A 22,147-nucleotide genomic window follows, 5' to 3' on the forward strand; every position below is an offset into this window, starting at 1 on the left:
AGGGGTTCAGAGGTTTCTGCAAAGGAAATATATATTTTCCGTGAGACCAACAAAAAGATGAAAGTTGCAAATGTACTTCATACATTTACATATATGAAAACACTTACACATGCCATCACCCAGAGGATTTTGGGACAGTTGCACATTCCCACGAGTGCTTCGGAAATTCTTTGGGACTTTCATACAACTTAGATCTCTTCGCAAACTTGCATATTTTTTTGAATTGCTGTTTTCTCATTGTACCTTACTGGTTGATTTTGAGATGTTTTTAATTTCTTTTAGTTGAAGTTGTGTCCGGTATTAGTTTAGCGTTGTATTAGCGTACATTGTTATGCAACTGTATTTGTTTATAGGTAGTTAACTTGTATTATTAGAAACTGAAAACATATGTCATAATTGTGTATGTGGTCATAGAAATCTCTTGCATGGATGGTAAGCACAAGTGTGGGTAGCTGTGTCTCTTTGCTTCACTCCATGCGTAAGGGTAGCTATACGTTTGCTGCGATACAAACTGAGCATCTTGTGCCAGTCGAACACAATACCAATTTTTTCCCACTTACGCCATACTGCTTCCCTCATCCTTCCACTTAGGCATCAGTGCACTGGCTTAACTGTCCTCTCATACATTTTTACTCTACTGCGTGTTGAGGCGCTGTGCCCTATATCACACAATAGGAGCGCAGCAGCAAAACACCTCCCACATAAACCACCGCGAACTAACACCCTTCCAACCAATCCCATCAATTGAGTAGATTCAACATAGTGGTGCTGCAAGTTGTCAGGTGTGTGAAGCAGCTACAATGTAGTACATCTTGTGCTTTGCTGGCAGGATGGATCAGTGAGTTAAACCATTGGCCCTTACATACATGGTGATCTGCAGGTCACGAGATCTAACTCCACGAACACCACATTATACTTAGCTCTTTCGGGGGTAGTAAATCGAGTATTGTGACATTGTTTAATAGTAACACCTGTTGAAAGTATGATGGTGCATGGTGAATTGACGCTGTGATTTGTTTTGCTTTTTCCAGCTATGAATGTGCTCCATACAAGCCTACACAATAAACTGCAGTCAGTACATTACAAGTAATAACCTTTAAGGCAGACACTTGCGTTGCTCTTTGTATGATAATTTGAAATGATAAGGAATAAAAGTAAAATACTCCCTATATTAGTGTTTGTATCACTGTGACCAAACTAAGTATATATATCTCTTTTATATCGTCCCCTATCTCATCTTGACCCACAGACACGTTAGAGGTTATTACCAAATGATTTTTCTTTTTTCTTTTTATCAAATAAAAAAGTTTATATATCTCTCAATTATAATTTCAAACACATTTGTATATACAAATACTTTTTACATATATACAACAAAAATAGAAGCCCTTCGTTTTGAGTTAGGATGTCTCAACAAAACCTAAAACAGACATTCCTATTGAGATCACGCAGACTCATATGAGGAAAACAATTAGGTCGAAATGATTTAAACCCAATGTCTTAAAGATCCCTCATCACACTATTCAAATTAATCAAAATTATTTATATGTATCTGCCGTCTCTTTATGGTCGACGCGTTTCAGCCAATCAATTCTGGCCTCTTCAGGACTAGGGCTATTTACAATCCATCGTGTACTCGAGTCGGCAACCCTTTACAACTATTCAATTGGCTCTTATATCAGTGTAAACCCTCTCTGCTCGCTTGGAAATCCAAGTCAGGGTAATACTGCAATATCGGTAAACCTCACGACTTCAGCGTTAGGCTCGCGCTCCAAGCGCTTCTTAAAGTATTTATAAATCACGGGTGAAAACCTCAGTCATGCGCGTTCCTTTCTCCCCGGGGTGTTTTATGTTGTCTCTCCTAGTTTTCAAAAAAGTTGTCTCTCTGTCGTGTTTGAAAGTGTCCGCCTCTACAAGTTAACGACACTTTCGTTAACTTGTAGAGGCGGACAATTTCAAACACGACAGAGAGACAACCTTTTTTGAAAACTAGGAGAGACAACATAAAACACCCCGGGGAGAAAGGAACGCGCATGACTGAGGTTTTCACCCGTGATTTATAAATACTTTAAGAAGCGCTTGGAGCGCGAGCCTAACGCTGAAGTCGTGAGGTTTACCGATATTGCAGTATTACCCTGACTTGGATTTCCAAGCGAGCAGAGAGGGTTTACACTGATATAAGAGCCAATTGAATAGTTGTAAAGGGTTGCCGACTCGAGTACACGATGGATTGTAAATAGCCCTAGTCCTGAAGAGGCCAGAATTGATTGGCTGAAACGCGTCGACCATAAAGAGACGGCAGATACATATAAATAATTTTGATTAATTTGAATAGTGTGATGAGGGATCTTTAAGACATTGGGTTTAAATCATTTCGACCTAATTGTTTTCCTCATATGAGTCTGCGTGATCTCAATAGGAATGTCTGTTTTAGGTTTTGTTGAGACATCCTAACTCAAAACGAAGGGCTTCTATTTTTGTTGTATATATGTAAAAAGTATTTGTATATACAAATGTGTTTGAAATTATAATTGAGAGATATATAAACTTTTTTATTTGATAAAAAGAAAAAAGAAAAATCATTTGGTAATAACCTCTAACGTGTCTGTGGGTCAAGAAGAGATAGGGGACGATATAAAAGAGATATAAATACTTAGTTTGGTCACAGTGATACAAACACTAATATAGGGAGTATTTTACTTTTATTCCTTATCATTTCAAATTATTATACATACCGCGTACACCAAGGTACCATTTTTGTATTTAAGTCTATATTACCCAGGTACCGTTTGGTTTAATGGGTTTCCCCTGTCATACATTGAGCTCTTTGTATGATGGCAGTGTCTTACCTGCTCTTTGATTCATTCAGTGTTTGAGTATGCTTGCGAATGGATTTCTAGTTTTGCTCAGGTTTTTCAATTTAAATAGTCGCTTTCTTACTTACCCAAGAATCTTCTATATTATAATCGTTCAAATATGTTTGATCGCGACTCTAGGCCTAATGCATTATCTGCATCATTGATAGGTTCTGAGTCCTCTATGTAACAACAGTGCCCCTCTGCACACTGCCCACTGTTGTGGTGTATGGTTGGCTAGAATGGTTTGGAAGATATGCCGTTCTGGGCAACTTGATTTGTTGGCGTAAAGTATATATTTGATCCAGAGTCGTGGTTATCACAGCTTTGCTTTTCAAATCTTAGCATTATTTGTTTATCATCTTTGGTCTAAGTTACTACCTGTCGTCATATACAAAATACGTTCTCATGCACAGCTGTACTGTGCACACAGGCGATTGAGCAGCAGCTCCTATTTTCTCATTCGCTGGAAGGCTCTCCTACTTCTAGCCCTCTGCGTACGGCCATCACTACGTCCCAGAGCGGGGAGCATGGTGCAGATCTTTCACTTCCCAGAGTGGTGTGTAAGATGCAGATCTCTAACTTCCTAGAGTGGTGTGTAAGATGCAGAACTCTTACTTCCTAGAGTGGTGTGTAAGATGCAGATCTCTTACTTTCACTTTCCAGAGTGGTGTGTAAGATGCAGAACTCTTACTTCCTAGAGTGGTGTGTAAGATGCAGATCTCTTACTTTCACTTTCCAGAGTGGTGTGTAAGATGCAGAACTCTTACTTCCCAGAGTGGTGTGTAAGATGCAGATCTCTTACTTTCACTTTCCAGAGTGGTGTGTAAGATGCAGAACTCTTACTTCCTAGAGTGGTGTGTAAGATGCAGATCTCTTACTTTCACTTTCCAGAGTGGTGTGTAAGATGCAGAACTCTTACTTCCCAGAGTGGTGTGTAAGATGCAGATCTCTTACTTTCACTTTCCAGAGTGGTGTGTAAGATGCAGAACTCTTACTTCCTAGAGTGGTGTGTAAGATGCAGATCTCTTACTTTCACTTTCCAGAGTGGTGTGTAAGAGGCAGGTCTCTTACTTCCCAGAGTGGCGCATACGATGTAGATCTACTCTTACTTGTGTGAGTCACTCAGCAGTTTTCATTTATTATTGGCTGTTGGCATATCATAGGTGAGACCTTTGTAAGCTGATCTCTAGGCTATGATTAGAAAAAGAGAATGACTATGTCAGCCTGTCACTCTTTCATGTACTGGAGAGACATTTAGCCCTGGTGAGAAGTTTGGTCTAGGCCTTTCTGCAGGCCTAACTAAAAATGGCAGAAATATCAGTTATACCGAGATCAGGTGGCCTTTTATTTCAGGTGGTGGAGAGTTCAGGAATTTAGGCATGTCTTGCCACTTTGTTTGGGAGGATTGGGGTGGAGTAGAACATTGTTTGTAGGGGACTTTCAGTGAATTTTTTTCTGAACCCCCTAGTTTAAAAATATGATAGTTTTATTTTAGTCAATGCACTGCTTATAACCTTACTTAGAATAGTACCAGTAGAGGAGGAAGGTGATGACTACTTGATGGCATGTGCCTGGTGCTCCGAAAGGCAGTCCTGGGTGCTTTTGGGAGTCCAAAGTGCCTTGATTTCTCCACTGGTCATCCTTGTAAAGCTTAAAGTAGCACTGTAAGTAGCCAATTAAATTGTGTGTTGCATCTTCTACCATGGTTTCGAATGAGAGTACCCTGATTTAAGAGTTTGACGTCTTTGACAAATCGCTGCAGGAAGGGAAGGGCGTGCTACAGGAAGTGAAGAGTGTGCTACAGGAGGTGAAGGGCGTGCTATAGGAAGTGAGCTGGAGATCGCTGGTTTTCTGCTTGGCTCAGCAGTGGGCGGATTTTTCCCACAGGTTTCTACGGCCTTAACATTGAAATTGATCTGGATATCGCAACATATGTTTAACTCCGGATATTTGCACAGCTCAGCCCTATAGAGCAAGAACCTTCGTGAGCTATGTCAACAATGAAAAGTCCCAAGGAAGTGAAAGTGGCTCAGAGGTTTCCTATTGCCCTTTAAAGATATTCGGCTAGAGCCTGCTTTTGAATGTAGAGATGCTCAAAGTTTTCATTTGCCAATTTGAAGAACAAAAATGGATTCTTTTTGAGGGAAATTTGACTAGCCACCTCACAGCCTTTACATTCAATGCATTGAAAACCTTAATGACGCCATGGTGGTTTTCCACTGTTTAGTTTCACTTTGCAGTGAAACATACAACTCAACACAGTGCAAAGCGAACACAACTGGTTGTTGGATTGATATAGTGAAAGACACTGGTCTTCCAGATATTTCTCGTAGCCAACAGCCAAAGATAAAAAGAATGGTAGACGCGCATATGTAAGGTTCATGAGCGCGGCACTATAGCCTTAATTTTCGACGTTCAAATAAAGTCAGCAAAATCTTTGTAAAAAGAAACTGTTAAATCGACTCTGATAAAAATCTTTTGAATTGAATTTGCATTTCTTAAATGGAACAGCATTAATGTGCAGATATGCTTAAAAGCACAAGTGAACTTACAGGGAGAGGAGTGCCAGTTTGACAAAAGAGGGTATTGTTTCTTCTAAGCATACAAGTGGCATTGAGGCCGCATTTGCGCACTTGCGTGCCGGGGTTGTGCCCACCTTGACTTCAGAAATGCTTGACTTGGCCATTTTATGATGGACTGTGCAGAGGGGACACGGGCCTTAGCCATACTTGAGGTTTGCTCGCCTTTCATTTACCACGTTAGTGCATTGTGGGACTGGTGGTGCTGGCTTGGTCCTCATTGGATGATCTCTCATGGAAACAGTTTTTTTTTTTTTAAACGAGTGCGTCCAAGAATTAAGAAGTTGACATCATAACATGTTTTGCTGAATTTGCGTGCAATTGTGAGCTTGTGTGATTGTTGTCAGTAAGATTGCGGGCCGTTGCATTTAAAGGTTGATTGTGTAAATGGTGCTCTCGACACCCGGAGCGCTGGTTTCAAAAAGGATGGTAAACTCCCCCCCCCCCAAAAAATATATATATATACACACACCTGTTCTTTAAAATTACAGACTTAATGTATGAGAGATCCAGCTAATTTCTAAAGCTTCCCTTTAAGCTCCACTCTTCTCTCTTTGGTCCGCTGCTAATTTCCTGATCTTCCCTAAAACCTGCCTTTTCCTCAACTTTTTGCTTAAGTGTTGGCTTTTTTTGGCCCTTGCCTTCCATCAGCGCCTAAGTGTCAATGACATCTTACGTGTACCTTTGTGCTGTATGATTGCCAACCCTACCTACCTGGGTCAGAATAGCTTCAGATGCTAGGGACTAACTGAGCTGTTCTTGGAAGTTTTGGGTTCTGATCCTTTCGGATTCTTGCTTTATAGTATGGCAGGGTGTCCAGCATAGGACCAGGAGGCCAGATTTCCTAGCCACACAAGTTAGAACTACCTGCAGTGAGCCCCAAAGTGGTTATGTTGAAAGATTGGCATGAATTTGACTAGCCGTCCCACTGCCACACACCCTGCCTCAACAGCATGTTTTTCACCCCGGGTCTAAGAGGACACTTGCATGTTGATGTTGGGGAGGCAATATATTCCAAATATTACATATGCAAAAACTGTTACTCTTTGCCTGCCTGTGAGTTCCCATGAGCCTTGATAGGAATCCGAATGGCCACTACTTCTGTAAAATCATTTTTTAACAAACTCTTTTTCCATTTTGGAGCTGCAAATAGAATAGAGCGAGATTTTCTCAAGAAAATGGCACATTTTTCAAGATCTATATGGTGCGGTTCAATAATTTACTGGATTATTAATTATTTATTAATTTGTAATTGTTCTCACTTTTTCCCGTGAGAATATTAGTACTTTACACTTTTCTACTTTTATATTGCACTGCAATCTTCTCACACTCGGCTATCAGCCACTCTCCCACCCTGATATGCTCATCTCTAAACTCATTTCGGGAAATGCAATGATTGGAAATTGATAGGTGCACAGATGCGCGCTGGTGTGTAAATGTGTGACAGGGTAAGTCGTAAAGCCCAGTGATTGTAAAACCATGACAACATATGTCTATTGCATGCTATCTCTGTGTAGTCTCATTGTATAATCTCGCTCTCTCGAGTTCAGGGCTACAATAAAAAGATAAGGTAGGTCCCCATATCTCATAAGAACCAGATATAAAATATATCCTGTTCCGAGGAAGACGCTGATCCTAAAGGTCTTGTACACTTTAAACCCTTGTCCAAGTTTTCGGTTTGATGAGCTCCCTAGAGCAGGTGCTTTGCATAAGCATACTGCTTAAATGTACCTGTATCACTATTCTCTCGAATCTGATTAAAAACTATGGCATAGATTCATCAAGGTAAAATCCGCTCGCAAAGGGGCAGATTCTAAGAATCTGCCCCTTTGCGACCGGTATTTTTGCATTTGGGATGCATCATCCCAAATGCATAAATCGCAAATTAAGAATTCTCAAAATTGCGATTACTTGCATATAAGGAATCTCAAATTGAGATTCCTTAAATGCAATGCATTAAAGTTGAAAAAATAGCGATTTCGCTAATAGGGCTCGCAAATTACCATGAAGTTGAACTTCATGGTAATTTGCAAAAACTTTGAAAAATTGCTAAAGTGCATTTTTCAAAGTTTCATGTTGCGCGCACACATGGCCTAAGGGCATGTGTGTGCGCAGCATATGTGCACAGATCAATTTCAGGGCTGCAACAGGGTGTCCTTTGGACACCCCTGCACCCTTGAAATCACATTCTCAATTTGCGATTCGCTAATTGCGATTCGCCAATTTAGAATGTCTTCCCATTCATTCCTATGGGCCTCTAGGCCCATAGGAATGAATGGGGAGGTATTCCTTAATTGCGACTCGCAATTTGCGAGTCGCGATTAAGGAGTTTTAAGAAATCGCAATTTTTTTAGGGATTTCTTAATGCATTGCATTTTGCTATTCCTTAATAGCGAATCGTTATTTTTCGCTATTAAGGAATAGCAAAATGGGTTCTTGATGCATCTGGGGGATAGTCTTAAGTCCAAAGAACACCTTTAAAATGATGCAGTCCTCGCTGTATTGTATTTGAAAGAAAACTCGAATGAGAACGTCACCCTGAAGCCAAAACAGGTTGTAGTATTTCTTAACCTTTGCACTGTAATCATTACACGTTTATTGTGTGCCTCTTTGCTAGGTAAACTCGGGCCACATGTCGGTTTAGTGTTTATAGACGGGGAATATATTTATTCTTGGTGCATAAAACTTATAGTGCAAATATGCTTTTTTGCCTGACATTTCTGTATGTAGAAATATACACCTTCACTTTTCGATGGCACACATTTTTATGCTTGTGATGAGTACTTGAGTACTCCTGCGTTCTGTGACAGTAGCATGTGATGACTTCTGGAAACACAAGACGGCTGCGTTTGAGTGCCTTTTAGTTGAAGCCCCCTCCAGTAAATCTGAAATTCATTCCTTCCGAAGTCCAAAAATGTATGAAATGTACTTGAGTGTGAGCCTGTGTGAGGACATTTTCTTGATCGAGGCAGCTTCATTGAACGTGTAGTTCGCGACACTGTGCAGCTGGTCACTGTAGCTGGACTTGGCAAGGGCCAAGTAGAGATGCTGAGCTTTCCAAGGGTGCAAAACATTCTGGCAAGTGGCCTTGAGTTCTGTACATGTATTTTAATACAAATGACTTGCTGATTGTTCTCTACTTCCAAATTTGCCTCTTTCTTCTATCGTTTGTTCTTTAAACATTTACGAACCAAACGTGATTTGCAGAATCTGATTTTCTTCATAAAAAGAAGATCTATCAGTGATAGTCACTCCTGTCTGGTGCTTTGGCCAACAGTTGAATGTCTTAGTTCAGGTTTGGTGATTGCACAGTTGGATCGAATTAAACTAACTTCTGCATCTTATATTTTATTTACACTACTGCTTATGTGGCAAACTACTCCAACCTTCTCAGTGGGTATCATGATGTACAATGCTAGTTTCATGCAATAAACAGATATGACTTTGAAATGTTTTTAGCTCCGAGTATGCAAAAATTGTTTTGTTTTGTTTTTGTTTTAAAAGAACCAAGGCTGTTAATGGGGATTATCGGAAAGACCACCGAGACAGAAGCCGAAGTCCCATCGAAAGAGCGGTAGCACCTACCATGAGCCTCCACGCGAATCACTTGTACTCCTCGATCCCCAGCTTGGCCATGGATCAACCTCTAGCACTGACCAAAAACAGCATGGATGCTGCCCGCGCGGTCGGCCTCCTCCCTGCACTGAACCCGATGGAGAGGCAGCAGGTAATGTGGCTCCATATTAGCAAAGCAAGACTGTAGCCTGTGCTTTGAAGGTAGAAGGTTTTCAAACTTGACCATGCTAGTCAGTCTAAACACATACCTACCAGCACCACACTTTGTTTTTTATATGACATATGCAATTGTTGACATCTCGGACCCCATTCATACTTCAAAAGGCTCTACAGCTAAAAGCTTACAGCTTACTAACTTACTTTTTTCACAAAGAATATATATGTTGGCTTTAATATTTTCTACTTCCTTTGTTTCCGCAAATTCACTTGTTATTTACCACCAGTTCCTTGGAATTTTTTGCAACCACTCGAACTTCCAAAGTACTGTCTCTTCAAAAGGCTTCACAGTTTATCTCCTGAGTGCACTATGCTAACCCTTCAGGGGATATCAGTATGGATGGTTAAAAAACGCTCAATAGTTAATTTTGAGTTGTTGCTAATCTGTCGATTTCTTTTTTGTGTGTTGTTTAGTTGTGTGATCTTGGTCACTAGGGAGAGAGGTGGCCTATACATACTGTTGGAGGACATCTTATATTAGTTGTCAGGTTGCACTATAAACTATCACAAAATATGCACACCAGGAGAGACATTTTTGTACGGCGGGGAAACCTATAATTAAGGCAATGAACGAGTTCTGGAATTAGATTTTTTTAAATTCATATAGTAAAATTCATCTGACCAACACGCTTAGTTACGCGGCATAGTTTGCCTTTTTTTGTTGTCGGTTTGCAAGAGGGTGTTTAATAAAAATCAATTAATCTCGTTTGTTTGTGGCTGCTATAGGTTGTTTTTTAGTTGGTTGCTACCAGTTCTATTGTCCGCATTTGTACAGCGCACCACTGTCCTTTGTTGTGTCCTATATTGCTTTTGGAGTGTAGGTGCCCTTTATGCTTGTAATTAATTCCCCCTGTTACTGGAGTCAAGGTGGTCTGTTGGTTTTGTGTTTAGTTAATAGACACCTTTCTCTTGTATTTGATAAGGGAACAGATAGATGACCATTGAACATTTCTACTTGAAGTAAGTTTGCCTCCCCGAGAAGCCGGTTTGATTTGTGCATATGGTGAGAAGCAGTTCTGTGCACGTTTATTTCAGTGTAAAGGTCTGATTCTAGGCTCGTATTGTTGTGATTAATTTCGTAGTCCTTATTTTTTACGCTGAACGTTTACCGACCATAACAGAAACTGGAAAAGGTTGTTTTTTAACCTATTAAGTGCCTGTGGTTGGCTGAATATGATGTATGTTGTGGCAACTTTCTATTCTGTGAAGTGATGCAATGTTTTGTCTGGTAAAAAAGGAAATAGCCACTCAAGCCATTACAATTTATAGTTATACTTGAAACGTATTTATGGTAGTAGCATAAGTCTGTTGAGGGTTTCTTAATTGCATGTACTAAAGCATGTTATGCTGACGTGTTGAGCCTGAGAATACGTGCTAATTCCTTACCAGTAATCTGTTTTCATACCTTATTATTCGTACACAATTATTTGTGTAGTCTTACAAAACACAGTATATGAATTACTTTAGGTACAAGGTTTCATTTACATTGTTCTTGCTTTTTGGATATTTTGTGGGAAGAAGCACTCCGAAGACGTACGAGTTAGCAGTGCGAGGACCACTGTGTGCGTTTGTCCTACAGGCAATAATTCGTTAAGTCTGATGTATGTTTCCAGAATGATTGGCATATGTTGAATGATTGGCACATGTTCACTGTACCTGACCGACCTTGCCAGACAGGATCAATAATTTGAGCAGCTTTTCCCTGTAGACAGAAAGATGGCTTACAGATGCCCTCTCTACAAGGAACCCAAATACACGTTATGAGATTAAACACCAGAATGTATTATCTATTCTGCTCCCTCTCCAGCTACGATCTATGTCCTCAGTGGCTGTTTTTAAAAAGCATTTGAAAACTCATCTGTTCAAGAGTGTAAGTTAAGTTTTTTCTTGTATGTCTGACTGTCTACCTCTCCTCTACCCGCGCCAGGATACTCTCCAGTAACGGAGCGCGCTATAAAATAATTTATAGATACATACATACATATGTGTGTATGAGTAGAAGGTGTATATTAGCTGTGTTATGGACCCAAGTGACCCAAGTAAACAGGAGTCACAAGTATATAATGAGTCATAGTATGAGTTAAGGTATTCCTGCTATCCCTGTGTGCACACGAGGGTAACCCCCGAGCATGTTTGACCTTCAGTGCAAACTAGGACGTGTGTCCTCTCGGGTACAGATGAGCACCGTAGACTGACATGCCGCATGTTCAAGGTGAGTGTGTGCCAATAATAGAGGGACCATTGCAACAGCACTGTTGTATGATCAGAAATGTTTGGTTGCATTGGTAGTGTTAAAGGAACATTTGCATAATACTGAGGGGAGGGTCCTGTTGGTTCTGCGAGACAATATTTTGCCCACCAAGTTGTAAAACTAGATGTTTGGAGTTCCTCTCTACGTCTATGCTGACATTGTTGTTTGGCATTCTGTTCAAGAGGTTGGGCCAATTTCGCTGTGAAAATCACGATTCTAGTACTTACCCTTCTTTTTAGGAATTTTTGATTTAGAGTGCTTACACTAAATTTTCAGGTCAGGCTTGGAGTCTGCTTTAGCAGTGCTGCCAGCCTCATGTTAGCAAAAAAAGTATAATAAAATGCATACACATATGAATAAATAAAGCAGCTTTCAGTCAGCCATCTTCCTCCATTGTCTATCTTGCACTGTCATTGATGACATTTTGCCTGATTGCATGTGCATAGTGGCATGAAAAAGACGGTACTTTAGTGCCAGGGCTGCTGGGACACTGCTATAGTTGTAATTTTTTTATGTTTACAATTTCTTTTTCATTTTGCCCATTTGCAAAAATAATTATTTAAAAAAATTGCAGCACACTTGAAAAAGTCTGTCCTATTGGCTTTGGCCATGCGAGAACCCATTAGTGTCTTACATAAAAATACAGGGCTGAAAATTTAGGGGCATATTTACAAGGGGATATCGCCACCAGAACGTCACTTTTATTGGGGATCTGGTGCGATAGCCCCTTATTTACAAAGGGGCGTTAAGCCACGATACGTGGCTTAATGCTTGTAAATAAGGCCCCATTTCACGCTTAACCTAGAGGGAAAGGGGCGGGCAGTGGGTGTTGCAGTGGGCGTTCCACTGCAACACTCATTACTTTTTGACACTGCCCCATATTGGGCTGGGGCAGCGCCAAAAACTAAGACCAGGGAATACCTGGGCTTAGACTGGTGATATGAGGAGAAATTATTAATTTCTCCTCGTTTTTTGCTCATTCCACGTGTGCTGCACTGCAGCACACATGGAAAGAGCAAATCACCTTTCAAGATTGTTAGTGAGGTATTGTTTGTGTCCCTTCCTACGCATAAACAATCGCCCTTGCAGCGCAGGCACCCTTGCAGCATGGCACAAGGGTGCCTGCGAGGGCGCTAGCTAGCTTTATTAGCGCCAGCGCAACGCAAAACACAGGGGTGTGCTGTATTTTCTTTGAATACGGCGCATCCCAGCTTTTTAAAAATGTCAGAGCGTGGATTTACCAATTTTGCTGTAATACTGCCCTCTGAAATTTTGTTGTAAATATCCCCCTTTGTGTCCCAGAGTTATCTAATCCCTCCACATAAGTAGCATCTCTGTCATCCACCTAAGAAATCCGTTCTGAAAGTGTGCACAAAATGTATGTCTAAACTGCTAGCCGGTACTGTGTTCATCCCTACTGGCGCTAACCTCATCACCCCTCAGTTTTGTGGTACCTTGATCATACCAGAGTTTAAATTAATTGATCTTTCAATCCTGATTGTGCCAGCCAAAAAATGTTTGGGATGTAAAGAAACGCCCTATCTCGAGTTGAGACACTTGCTGGGCTGCCCCATGTGCTTCTTTAAATATAGAAACTCACTTTTTCTTAAATCAGCAAAACACAAGAGTAATTTTCCAAATTGTTTTTGAATCCTTGTTAAGGCGAGGACATAAGACTTTCCAATCCAGTTTCTGCATTCACTAATGTCTCATAATCTGTGGGTGCATCAGGTTCGCTTGATTGTTGTTGAAGTGGAGTTAGTGCGTGGAAGTATCACTTTTGCAAGAGGTATATTCCAGAGCCCAATATGCTGAGTCCTCTGATCTAATACACCATACCATACCCGTACCGACAAGTGTGATGAACTGCAGGAAGTCAGGCGTCTGTGTTTTCCCTTTTGTTCACTGCAGAATAGCAAATGCTTTACATCTACTTTGTTTTCTTGCAGAATCGTCCTTCCGTAATTACGTGCGCCTCAGCGAGCAACCGCAACTGTAATCTGTCTCACTGCCCCGTTGCCCACAGTGGGTGTGGTTCAGCGTTGCCGGCCAATTACAGGAGGCCATCCAACAGTAAGTTATGCAGATGATTGGTCTGGAGTCTGTGAATGTTTAGTTTCAAGAGCAGAATCTTCTCCTGCCAAAGTCCTGTGCATGTTCTATGCTGGCGACCAAGGGTTGGAAGGGCATTGAACATGGATTTAAGATTGTGCCTCGAGGGAAATTCTTATAACATAACCATGGCCACTGGAATTATGCGGCAAGAGAGGGTCAGATTACGCGACAGGGTTGAATAAATTATGAGGCAATAAGGCAAATCATGCAACATTTTGCGGCTCATATTCTGATAGTATTACTTCATTATTTAGTCATTTTTAGGTTTATCATTTGAGAACTCTTGTATATACATATATATTAGTATATACTTATATGTGTGTGTACTTTGAGGGCTCTGGAGATCCCTCCCCTACTACTTGTCTGCTTCCGCTTAGGGACTTTTTTTCTGTTCAACTGCCTCTATTTAACTGTCTTAATAGAAAAGGACCAGTAGAGGGCAGTAAAATACCAGGATTGCTTTCTGCCGAGGAACTTTCTTTTTTTAATTTTTCTGGCAACTGCCTCTATTTAACTTTCTTCATAGAAAACGACCATTAGAGGTCAGTAAAATACCAGAATCACTTTAGCATTCTCTAGATTCCAGTCCATAGAAATTGTCTTCCAAAAGCACCTGTAGACAATGATATTTTTTTCAAATCTTGTATTTTCATTGATATGACCACCAAAGGCCCTGATACTATTTTAAAAACAGTGCTTTGGACTGTACCATTTCCAGCTGAAAGGCAATATTTCTCTCCATGTGTTCCCAGATCTGGCATGTCGTGCAGTTTGGTGCTTTCTTTCCCTCCATGTCAAAGAAGAGTAGACGTTTCAGCACCCAGGCTAATGTGCTGCATAGCTAAATACATATGAGGTCCCAAAGGCGAGGCCGATTGCATTGCAAATGCTTGTTAAACTTGTTAAAACTGTCTTAGCATCAGCTGTACCTCATTAGTACCAGTTTAATACCCCAATATAGCAATAAGCTACAGAAAGATGAGCAGTCAACCTTTGCAAAGGGCCTTCCACTGCACGACAACACATGCCATTGCAGTTTTACTAACTTCTGAATCGTTTGAGCTAGAATTATTCTTTTTTTAGTTAAAATTTGCAGTTTATGGAGTAGATGATGGCAAAGCTACAATTATGTGAAATTTGTAGCGGCTGTCCAAATGCATAATTCCAGTGGCCCTGACCATAACCTCACCGCATTTGATGGTTCTTCCAAATGGATACAAAGTGCCACACAAAACAAGTTGCACAGTGCCCAATGAAAACGTGCAGTGTGGTGAAAGACGGAGAGGCCAGTAAGCGTGTCAAAACAGATCTCAGCGACTATCAAAAGTTCTTGCTCCTAGTAGTATACATACATGTAGTGGTGGGTAGCTGGAGATGGCACACAACGGCACCATTGACATTTATCTGCTATAAGGAGACAAAACCTTGAGAGTGACATAGGAAAGAAAGTATTTACGATAAAGAAAAGTGATAGGATAAGGTGCCAGTGTTACGCAGGTTCTTAAACTTTTCATCTTGTAATTGCTTAATCTAAGCAGTAAATAAATATATGGTGCTGTCAGCAGGAAGTTCTTGAGCCAGCACCACAATGGTGTAACTGGGACACCAATGTCTTGTCAAGTGCTGCAGACCTTTACTTGGCCTTCACTTTATTCAAGCATCCGGGTCACCTTTTCCAGTGTTGAAAACCATATTTTCCCCATAGCTCCTCTCTACGCTGATGAGTCTAATATGGCTTTCTCTCATGAGTTTGGGCCCAACCAGAACATCCAATGGGAAGGAATTTGTATTGAAAGCGGGTAAGAGTAAACCCCATTTAAAAGAGCAGATACCCAGCCATAGGAGGACAATATTTGAGGGTGCTTCCACATAGAACTTTACTTTTGGAAAGTAATCGTTGAACCGGGTAATTAACTGGTTTATATTTGACAGGGTTAATTATAGATACACTAGTTTTTAAGCCTTTAGGTATCTTGCTAGAATTGTAGCACAAAAACGTTCGTGTATGTGTCTCAACTTTAAACCTGTTGAGAATGTAATTTTTTTTAGGTATACATATTTATTAAATATTTGAAATACATGCTTTTAAACGCATGAAACCTTGTAGTACACCCTCGCCGAAGTCTGTACACTTACGTACAGATTTATAACGTTCTTTTCAGACGATTTATATTTGGTATTTTTTCTCTTCAAAATAAAATTAAGGAAAAAATGCAACTATAGCAGCTTGCTGCGAATGTAAATCATTTTTATTACTGCAGACTACACTTTTCTTTATTTGATCTGGGGCCCCATGCAGCATTTTATTACTGTTAACGTTGGAGCATCCAGTTGGATTCTGTTCCATATGTCCTTTTCTCAGCAATTTCTGTACAAATGTTTTCTATTTGTTAAAGTGGTGAAGTAGTTTAGTTTCGAAATGCTTCCTGTCATTTCGCATGTCTTTTGGCGAGCACTTTTGTTTATCTTCTGTCTCCATTGTAGAAGCCATAGCGGAGAATAGACCTTCACTTCCCTTTCTCCTCCCTGGAAACAGATGCACACACAGCTAAATGTTCCTCAGTTGAATAGGGTGGCACTGCATGAACTAAACCTCAGATTACTTCATTGCCTCTGTAATTCCCCATGGCTGTTGTTAAATTGTTTACCATTTTTGCAAGTAATTTTATATGATTGAAAGCCTCGCAGGCAAGGCAGGTGAAAAATGTAATATTTGAAATCTATATTCCACGATTTACAATTTTTATGTTACTTTGACTTTAAAGAGACGATTCTGTAATCTACTAAAAAGTCATGTTTAATTGGATGTATAGGGGGAAATGTGTTCAAGTGCTGTTAACAGAACTAGACAACGCGGAGTTCTGTTTACACAGCTGAAAGCCTGTTCCATAGCAGAGACCTCCTAGTGTAACCAAAGATTTCATCCCTGCTTCTTATTTTACAACTAAGGTTTTTCCAAAAATGAGTCACACTTGCTTGTTTCTGGGAAAGATTAAAAAAAACAACTGACCCAAATCTATCTTCCATTTTACTAAATGGAAGGTTTGGAGCCGTGGGGCTGGTCAGATATAGTTGATCAAAATCAGATTCTTTACAGGAAAACATATGCCGTCGGACCAGTCAAAAACTTGTCCCATTCCCAAACTTGAGTGAAATACAGGGGTCTGGCGCTAATCATAGACGTGGCATGACAAAACAGCACCCTCAAGGTGAAGCCTGAGGCCCACAACGACAGGGCACACAAATATCCCTTTATCCCGAAAATTTGATGAGGAGAAGGAAGGTCGAGAAGAGAGGTGGGGTATAGAGCATGTCAATATCAGTTGTCATTAACAAAAACAAAACCTCTTGTGATAATTACACAAAAGTGTGTAGTTACAAAATGTCGACCCATGTCTAAAAAATTTCAAAGTGTGACGTGGCCATTGTTTTTTTATTATAAATCACATAGTACTAGTATAGGCTGAAACATCTCAGTGTTCTCAGGAGGACCATAATATAGCCTTGTAGCCTGCCGTAGCGGGCTATACCGGCTATTAAAGGCCCGCTCCCGCGTTAAAGGCCCGAGCCGAAGGCGAGGGACTTTAACAAGGGTGAGAAACTTTAATAGCTAGTAGAGCCCTGCTACGAAGGGCTATAAGGCTATTAGAACATTCTGCCACCAGAGGGCAGAATGTTCTAACAAATAAAACAAAGCCTTCTCTAAGCTCGAGGGGATTTAAATCCCCTCAAGCTTCGAGAAGCCTTTGTCAAACATTGGAATGTTGCTCTGCGGGCCTTTACCGACCCGTAGAAGCAGGGAGCACTCTATTGTCTTCAATAGAGCTCCCAACATTCCAATATTCTAATAATCCTTTTCCTGAATGAATCTCAATTTTTACCTTTTTTGGCAGAATCAAAAGGTTCTACTTACGCGTTGTGGTGTAGCCATCAACATGCGTGCTCTCCAATGTTCTACTTTCCCCATCTTCATTCCATGTATTTCTTTCTCCAAGTCTGAGGTTAAAGTATAGGGCATGTTTCTGTAGTCTAGAAAGGAACACAACGCTTTTGTGGCTCCTCCTTAATTCTTCTATAGTGGGAGGGTTTTAGCGTATGTTTTCTCTTGTGGGATGATTGCCCCAGGTTCCCAGACCCTGAGTACTCGACACTTCATACATTGAGGTAAAGTAATCCTCCCTCAAACAGCATCTTATTTTGCATGCTCTGAGGAGGTGAGGTATTTGCACCAGGGTGAGTGAAAAGGTTTGACATGAAGTATATTCTTTACTTTGTAGGAGCATCTCCATCATCAGCTGTTCTGTGTATTGGGAGAAAATGTGCATTTATACATTAGCTGTGGCTTGTCAACAGCATGGTATATATTATTCAGTATGTTGGGATGAAGGCACTATTAGAGAATAATACATGGTCAGTTCTCTTCTTTGCGTGCCTTGGTGATTGCATGTGTGCTAAAGCAGTCAGTGCCTCAGTCTCAAACAGAAGGACAGGGCTACTGTTGGAAAACTATCCGAAAATATTCCGGAATATGGAGTAAAACCCCAAGTACTGCAGGAGGTGGCTGTTGAAAGATTGGTCTAAAAACCTTGTCTGAGCCGTACAATTTTTACTAAAAAAGGAATTGACCAACATTAATGTCTATGTTGGTCTTCTTTGTGATTGACTGTTCTAGTAGTACATAGATTGTTTGAATAAAGAAGCGAGTGTTGGCTTTAACACCAGCTTTCTCTACTACGAGCGGTTCAGAGATACTCCAATAAAATATTTTCCAAGTTCCCAATTATTGTTTATATGTTGAGGTTTATTAGTTATATTTTTCCATCCTGCTGTAGATCAGCAGAGCTACAGCTGTAAAGCTATAAGAGAAATTACAACTACAACTTTTAAATGTTTAGGGATACCTTTTGTGACATGAACCACATGACCTAACGATATATATTTTTGTCCCCTTCTAGCTACCACTGCTTGTGATCCAGTCATAGAAGAACACTTCCGTAGGAGCCTCGGCAAGAACTATAAGGAGCCTGAGCCCGCCACTAATTCTGTGTCCATCACGGGATCCGTCGATGACCACTTCGCCAAGGCATTAGGAGACACGTGGCTTCAGATCAAAGCAGCAAAAGATGGAGTGTCCAGCAGCCCTGAGTCTGCATCGCGGAGGGGTCAGCCTTCTCCATCCTCGCACATGGTCAACCATAATCACACCACCAATCACTCATCAATTGTCTCGTAGAAAAAGGACAATGAGAAATCCGTCATCTGGAAAGAAGTCAATTTGCATGGTGTGACCGAGCTTTGAACAGTGCTTAAAAAGGATAGGCTAGGAGGGAGAGGAGTTTTTCAGAACACAGTCTATGTGTGTATTTGCTTGCCATTTGTTTAGGGTGCCCCTAAAACACAATAGCAGGAACTATTTTGTTATTGGTTATGACGTAGCATCCGAGCTCCCTGCCTCAGTTACCAAAGAGACCTCTGATGCAGATTTTGCTGCCTTTTTTAGAACTATCCCCACCAACAGACCGCCACCGCCACACGCGCTTACTGTATGAAAAGCCATTGCAAAAATTGGTTGACCGAAATACTTCTTGCTTCTACCTGCTTCTTGAGACTAGGATTTGTGTGGTTTGCTTCCATTGCTATTTTTTTTTCTGTTGAGTAATTTTGTATGTATATACTTGAAAAGAACTGTCATGTCTGATTTGCACTATTGGGGAGGATTAAAGTTGCTTGACAACTTTTAGCAAGATGCTAATATTCTGAGGGAAACTGCTGAATTTTAGGGGGTTTATGGATTACATTTGTATCCTTTCTGTGGGGAAAAAAAGGCAAAACAGCTTTGGAAGGGGAAGTCTCATACCGGTTATAGGTCTTTCTCTGCAGATATCAGGTGCTTGCAACTGGACTCTATACGTCTCATACCACGGGCATTTTAACTTCTCTAAACACAACACAGGTTGTTAGCATATAGATGAGGTTGGATGGGTCAATAGTGCTTTTGCATGTTTTCCAAAAATAGCTGGTATCTATTAATGTATAGGTCGTATGAAACATAATGCATATTAGCTTCTCTTCAGAATTAGTTTATTTTTGTCAGTAGCGGTCCTAGATATACTTACTGCTGGTACAGTTGTACTCTATAATATTTGTATTTTGATACTCACTCTTGTAGGAGCCAGCAACAGAGAACAGCCTCCGGATAGGCACCGTAAATTAAGCAGTTTAAACTATATGATAGTGTGTGGTACAGGATGCTAGGCCTTAGCGCATGATGGAATCATCATCATCTTACCCTGAATTTGCTTCCTAAAATATTGAAAGTCTTTGTGTGATATCAGCTTGAAAAAAAACTGCCGCCTTTCACTATCGCAATCGAGAAGCAGGGCGTTAGCTTGTTTGTTTTCTCTTTTTAAGTTTGCTCAAAAGCCTATGTCAAGGCAGCATACATTCCTCCATTAGAAATCTGTATACAGGTGTTACTGCATTTATTATCATTTGCTAGCAGTAGGTTCTAGCTAGAAGCAAAATAACAAAGGCAGATGCAAAAAAAAAAACAAAGGCTGTTAGGCTAAAGAGCTTTTCATCATACACCATGTTGGTTTGTTACATGCGACACACATACATTCCAGTATCCAATCACCATTTTATACAGGAGTTACAAACAGTGACGTCGGCTGGGATTTTGAACACTACACAGGGTGTAGTGCACTCCTTCAGGAGTTGTGCAATTCTGTTACGGCAGTCCACTGACAACAATGAAAATATGGTCAAAAGTTATTTTTCACTGTTACACCATTTAACAATATTTTATTTGTGATCGTGTGATAGCCCATGTCACTTGCTACAACTGGAGTGTTTTTTTTTTTTTTTTACATTTTTTATATGTATATATACTGGGTCACCTGACGAGACTGGTTAAATGTAGAAAGTTTTATATGCTAGTCGGACAAGGGCGGGAAATGTGATGTATTGTGGTCTACATTACAGTATTGGGTCCACTGTGGCTAAGAAATGTTAAGCTTTTTAATTTGGAATGGTGCGGGGTTGGGCAAAATAAAAATCAATCTTAGTGTTGTGGGTGGCTGCTTCGACAGAACAAACGGAAAACAAATTTCCTTCCCAGTTTCACACATTTCAATACCATCTTACTGGGTAGTCAATGCTTCTCTGCTTTGGCATTCAGTATCCTATTCTGTAGGAAAGTCATTTGAAAGAACACTTTTTTTTTATATAGGTAACTTTAAGACCATCGTTACGCTGTGCGTAAAGAATGTACAGAGAAATTTGTAGGTATTTTTTTGAGGAACAATTAATTTGTTAATGATATGTAGCTATTTAATTTACCCCTTTCCTTAATTGTAATCATTCATTTTTTTGTTTGAAGAAAAAAGTTGATCTTTTTTTGTTGTTGTAGAATTTGTCTGTAATACAGTTTAAAAAGTGCAGGAACACAGTTATTCTAGGAGAACACTGCATTAGCGTTAATAGCCACTAGTTTGTCATTGCTACAGGCTACTGAGCATTGTAACAGTAAAATATTAACACTGTAGAGGGGCTCTGTTGAAAATGCGACTCCTGTTGGGTGCGTTTCCTTATTGACAAAAAAGAAATAGTTTAAAAAATGTTTAATAAACTGGTTTTTATTTATGTATGGGATGCTAATATAATATTGGAGTCAAGTGCTGAGAGCACTTGTAACAAAAAAACAAAGTGTACATCAAGTAAACCAGTTTATTTGGTAGAATTTCATTTGGTAGAATTTCAGTTCACGTTATTAAATAAAGGAACACGGCCCAATGTAGAGTATTTTGTCACCCTCTCATTATTTATAAAATTTGTATTTTGAAAAAAGATCTATAAAAAAGAAATTAAAACCCATGTATTTTTTGTAATCTCAAATGGTTCTAATGCCTTGCCGTGGTTTATATTGTGTGCCAAACTGCGCCTTTTTGGCACGAGGATGTCATAGGATGGGTGCAGTACATCGGCATGAGGTTCGGCCATTACAAACCTTACTGTGCTTTCTGGTGCACAGTGAGACCCATTTTTGCGCGTTGTTAGCGCCTACATGTTTCCATCATTTGTGGAAAAACAAAATCCGGAAACTAACAGAGTGTAAAAAGAAAAAAACCTGTGAAGTTTCTTCAGAGTGGAACCTTCTACAGTGCATTTTGAAATATTTTTCGTGTTTGTAAATCTGTAATATACCATTCTTTTGTGGCCTTGTTTCACCTGAAAAAATTAACGAAAAAAAGGTTTGGCAGGCCATCTTTTTTTGTACTTAAAAGTAGTAGCCTTAAAGAACAATAAAGTGCTCTTAAACCACAAATTTGCGTTTGTTTTATCTAAAAAGGTTAAAAACCTATTTACCAAGCATTGGAGGTCAGTCTTGGATTCCAAAATTATTCGTTCTACACAAAATCATGAATGGCATTTACAAAGCATGCAGTAAAGAGTGCTTATGGTAAGTTGAGCCATGCCAAACTAATCAATTGTATTATCAGTAAACTGGTTAAAGTTGTATCACAACTTCATTGACGTTAGAAGTTATCCCA

At 40.0% G+C, this 22,147-nt stretch overlaps 1 protein-coding gene across 2 annotated transcripts in view; it reads left to right on the forward strand.

The window, feature by feature from the left end:
- Positions 1-21,921, forward strand: part of VGLL4 (vestigial like family member 4) — a 331,581-nt gene extending 309,660 nt beyond the window's left edge. For both annotated transcript variants that reach the window (XM_086938956.1, XM_086938955.1), the window contains 3 exons: positions 8,942-9,164; positions 13,430-13,553; positions 18,551-21,921. In XM_086938956.1, coding sequence (XP_086795082.1) covers positions 8,942-9,164; positions 13,430-13,553; positions 18,551-18,828 — 625 coding nt within the window. In that variant the 3' untranslated portion in view covers positions 18,829-21,921. The remainder of the gene's footprint in view (positions 1-8,941; positions 9,165-13,429; positions 13,554-18,550) is intronic.
- Positions 21,922-22,147: the final 226 nt, after the last annotated feature.

This window comes from Lissotriton vulgaris, chromosome 9, assembly GCF_964263255.1.
Source record: "Lissotriton vulgaris chromosome 9, aLisVul1.2, whole genome shotgun sequence".
Taxonomy (NCBI): domain Eukaryota; kingdom Metazoa; phylum Chordata; class Amphibia; order Caudata; family Salamandridae; genus Lissotriton; species Lissotriton vulgaris.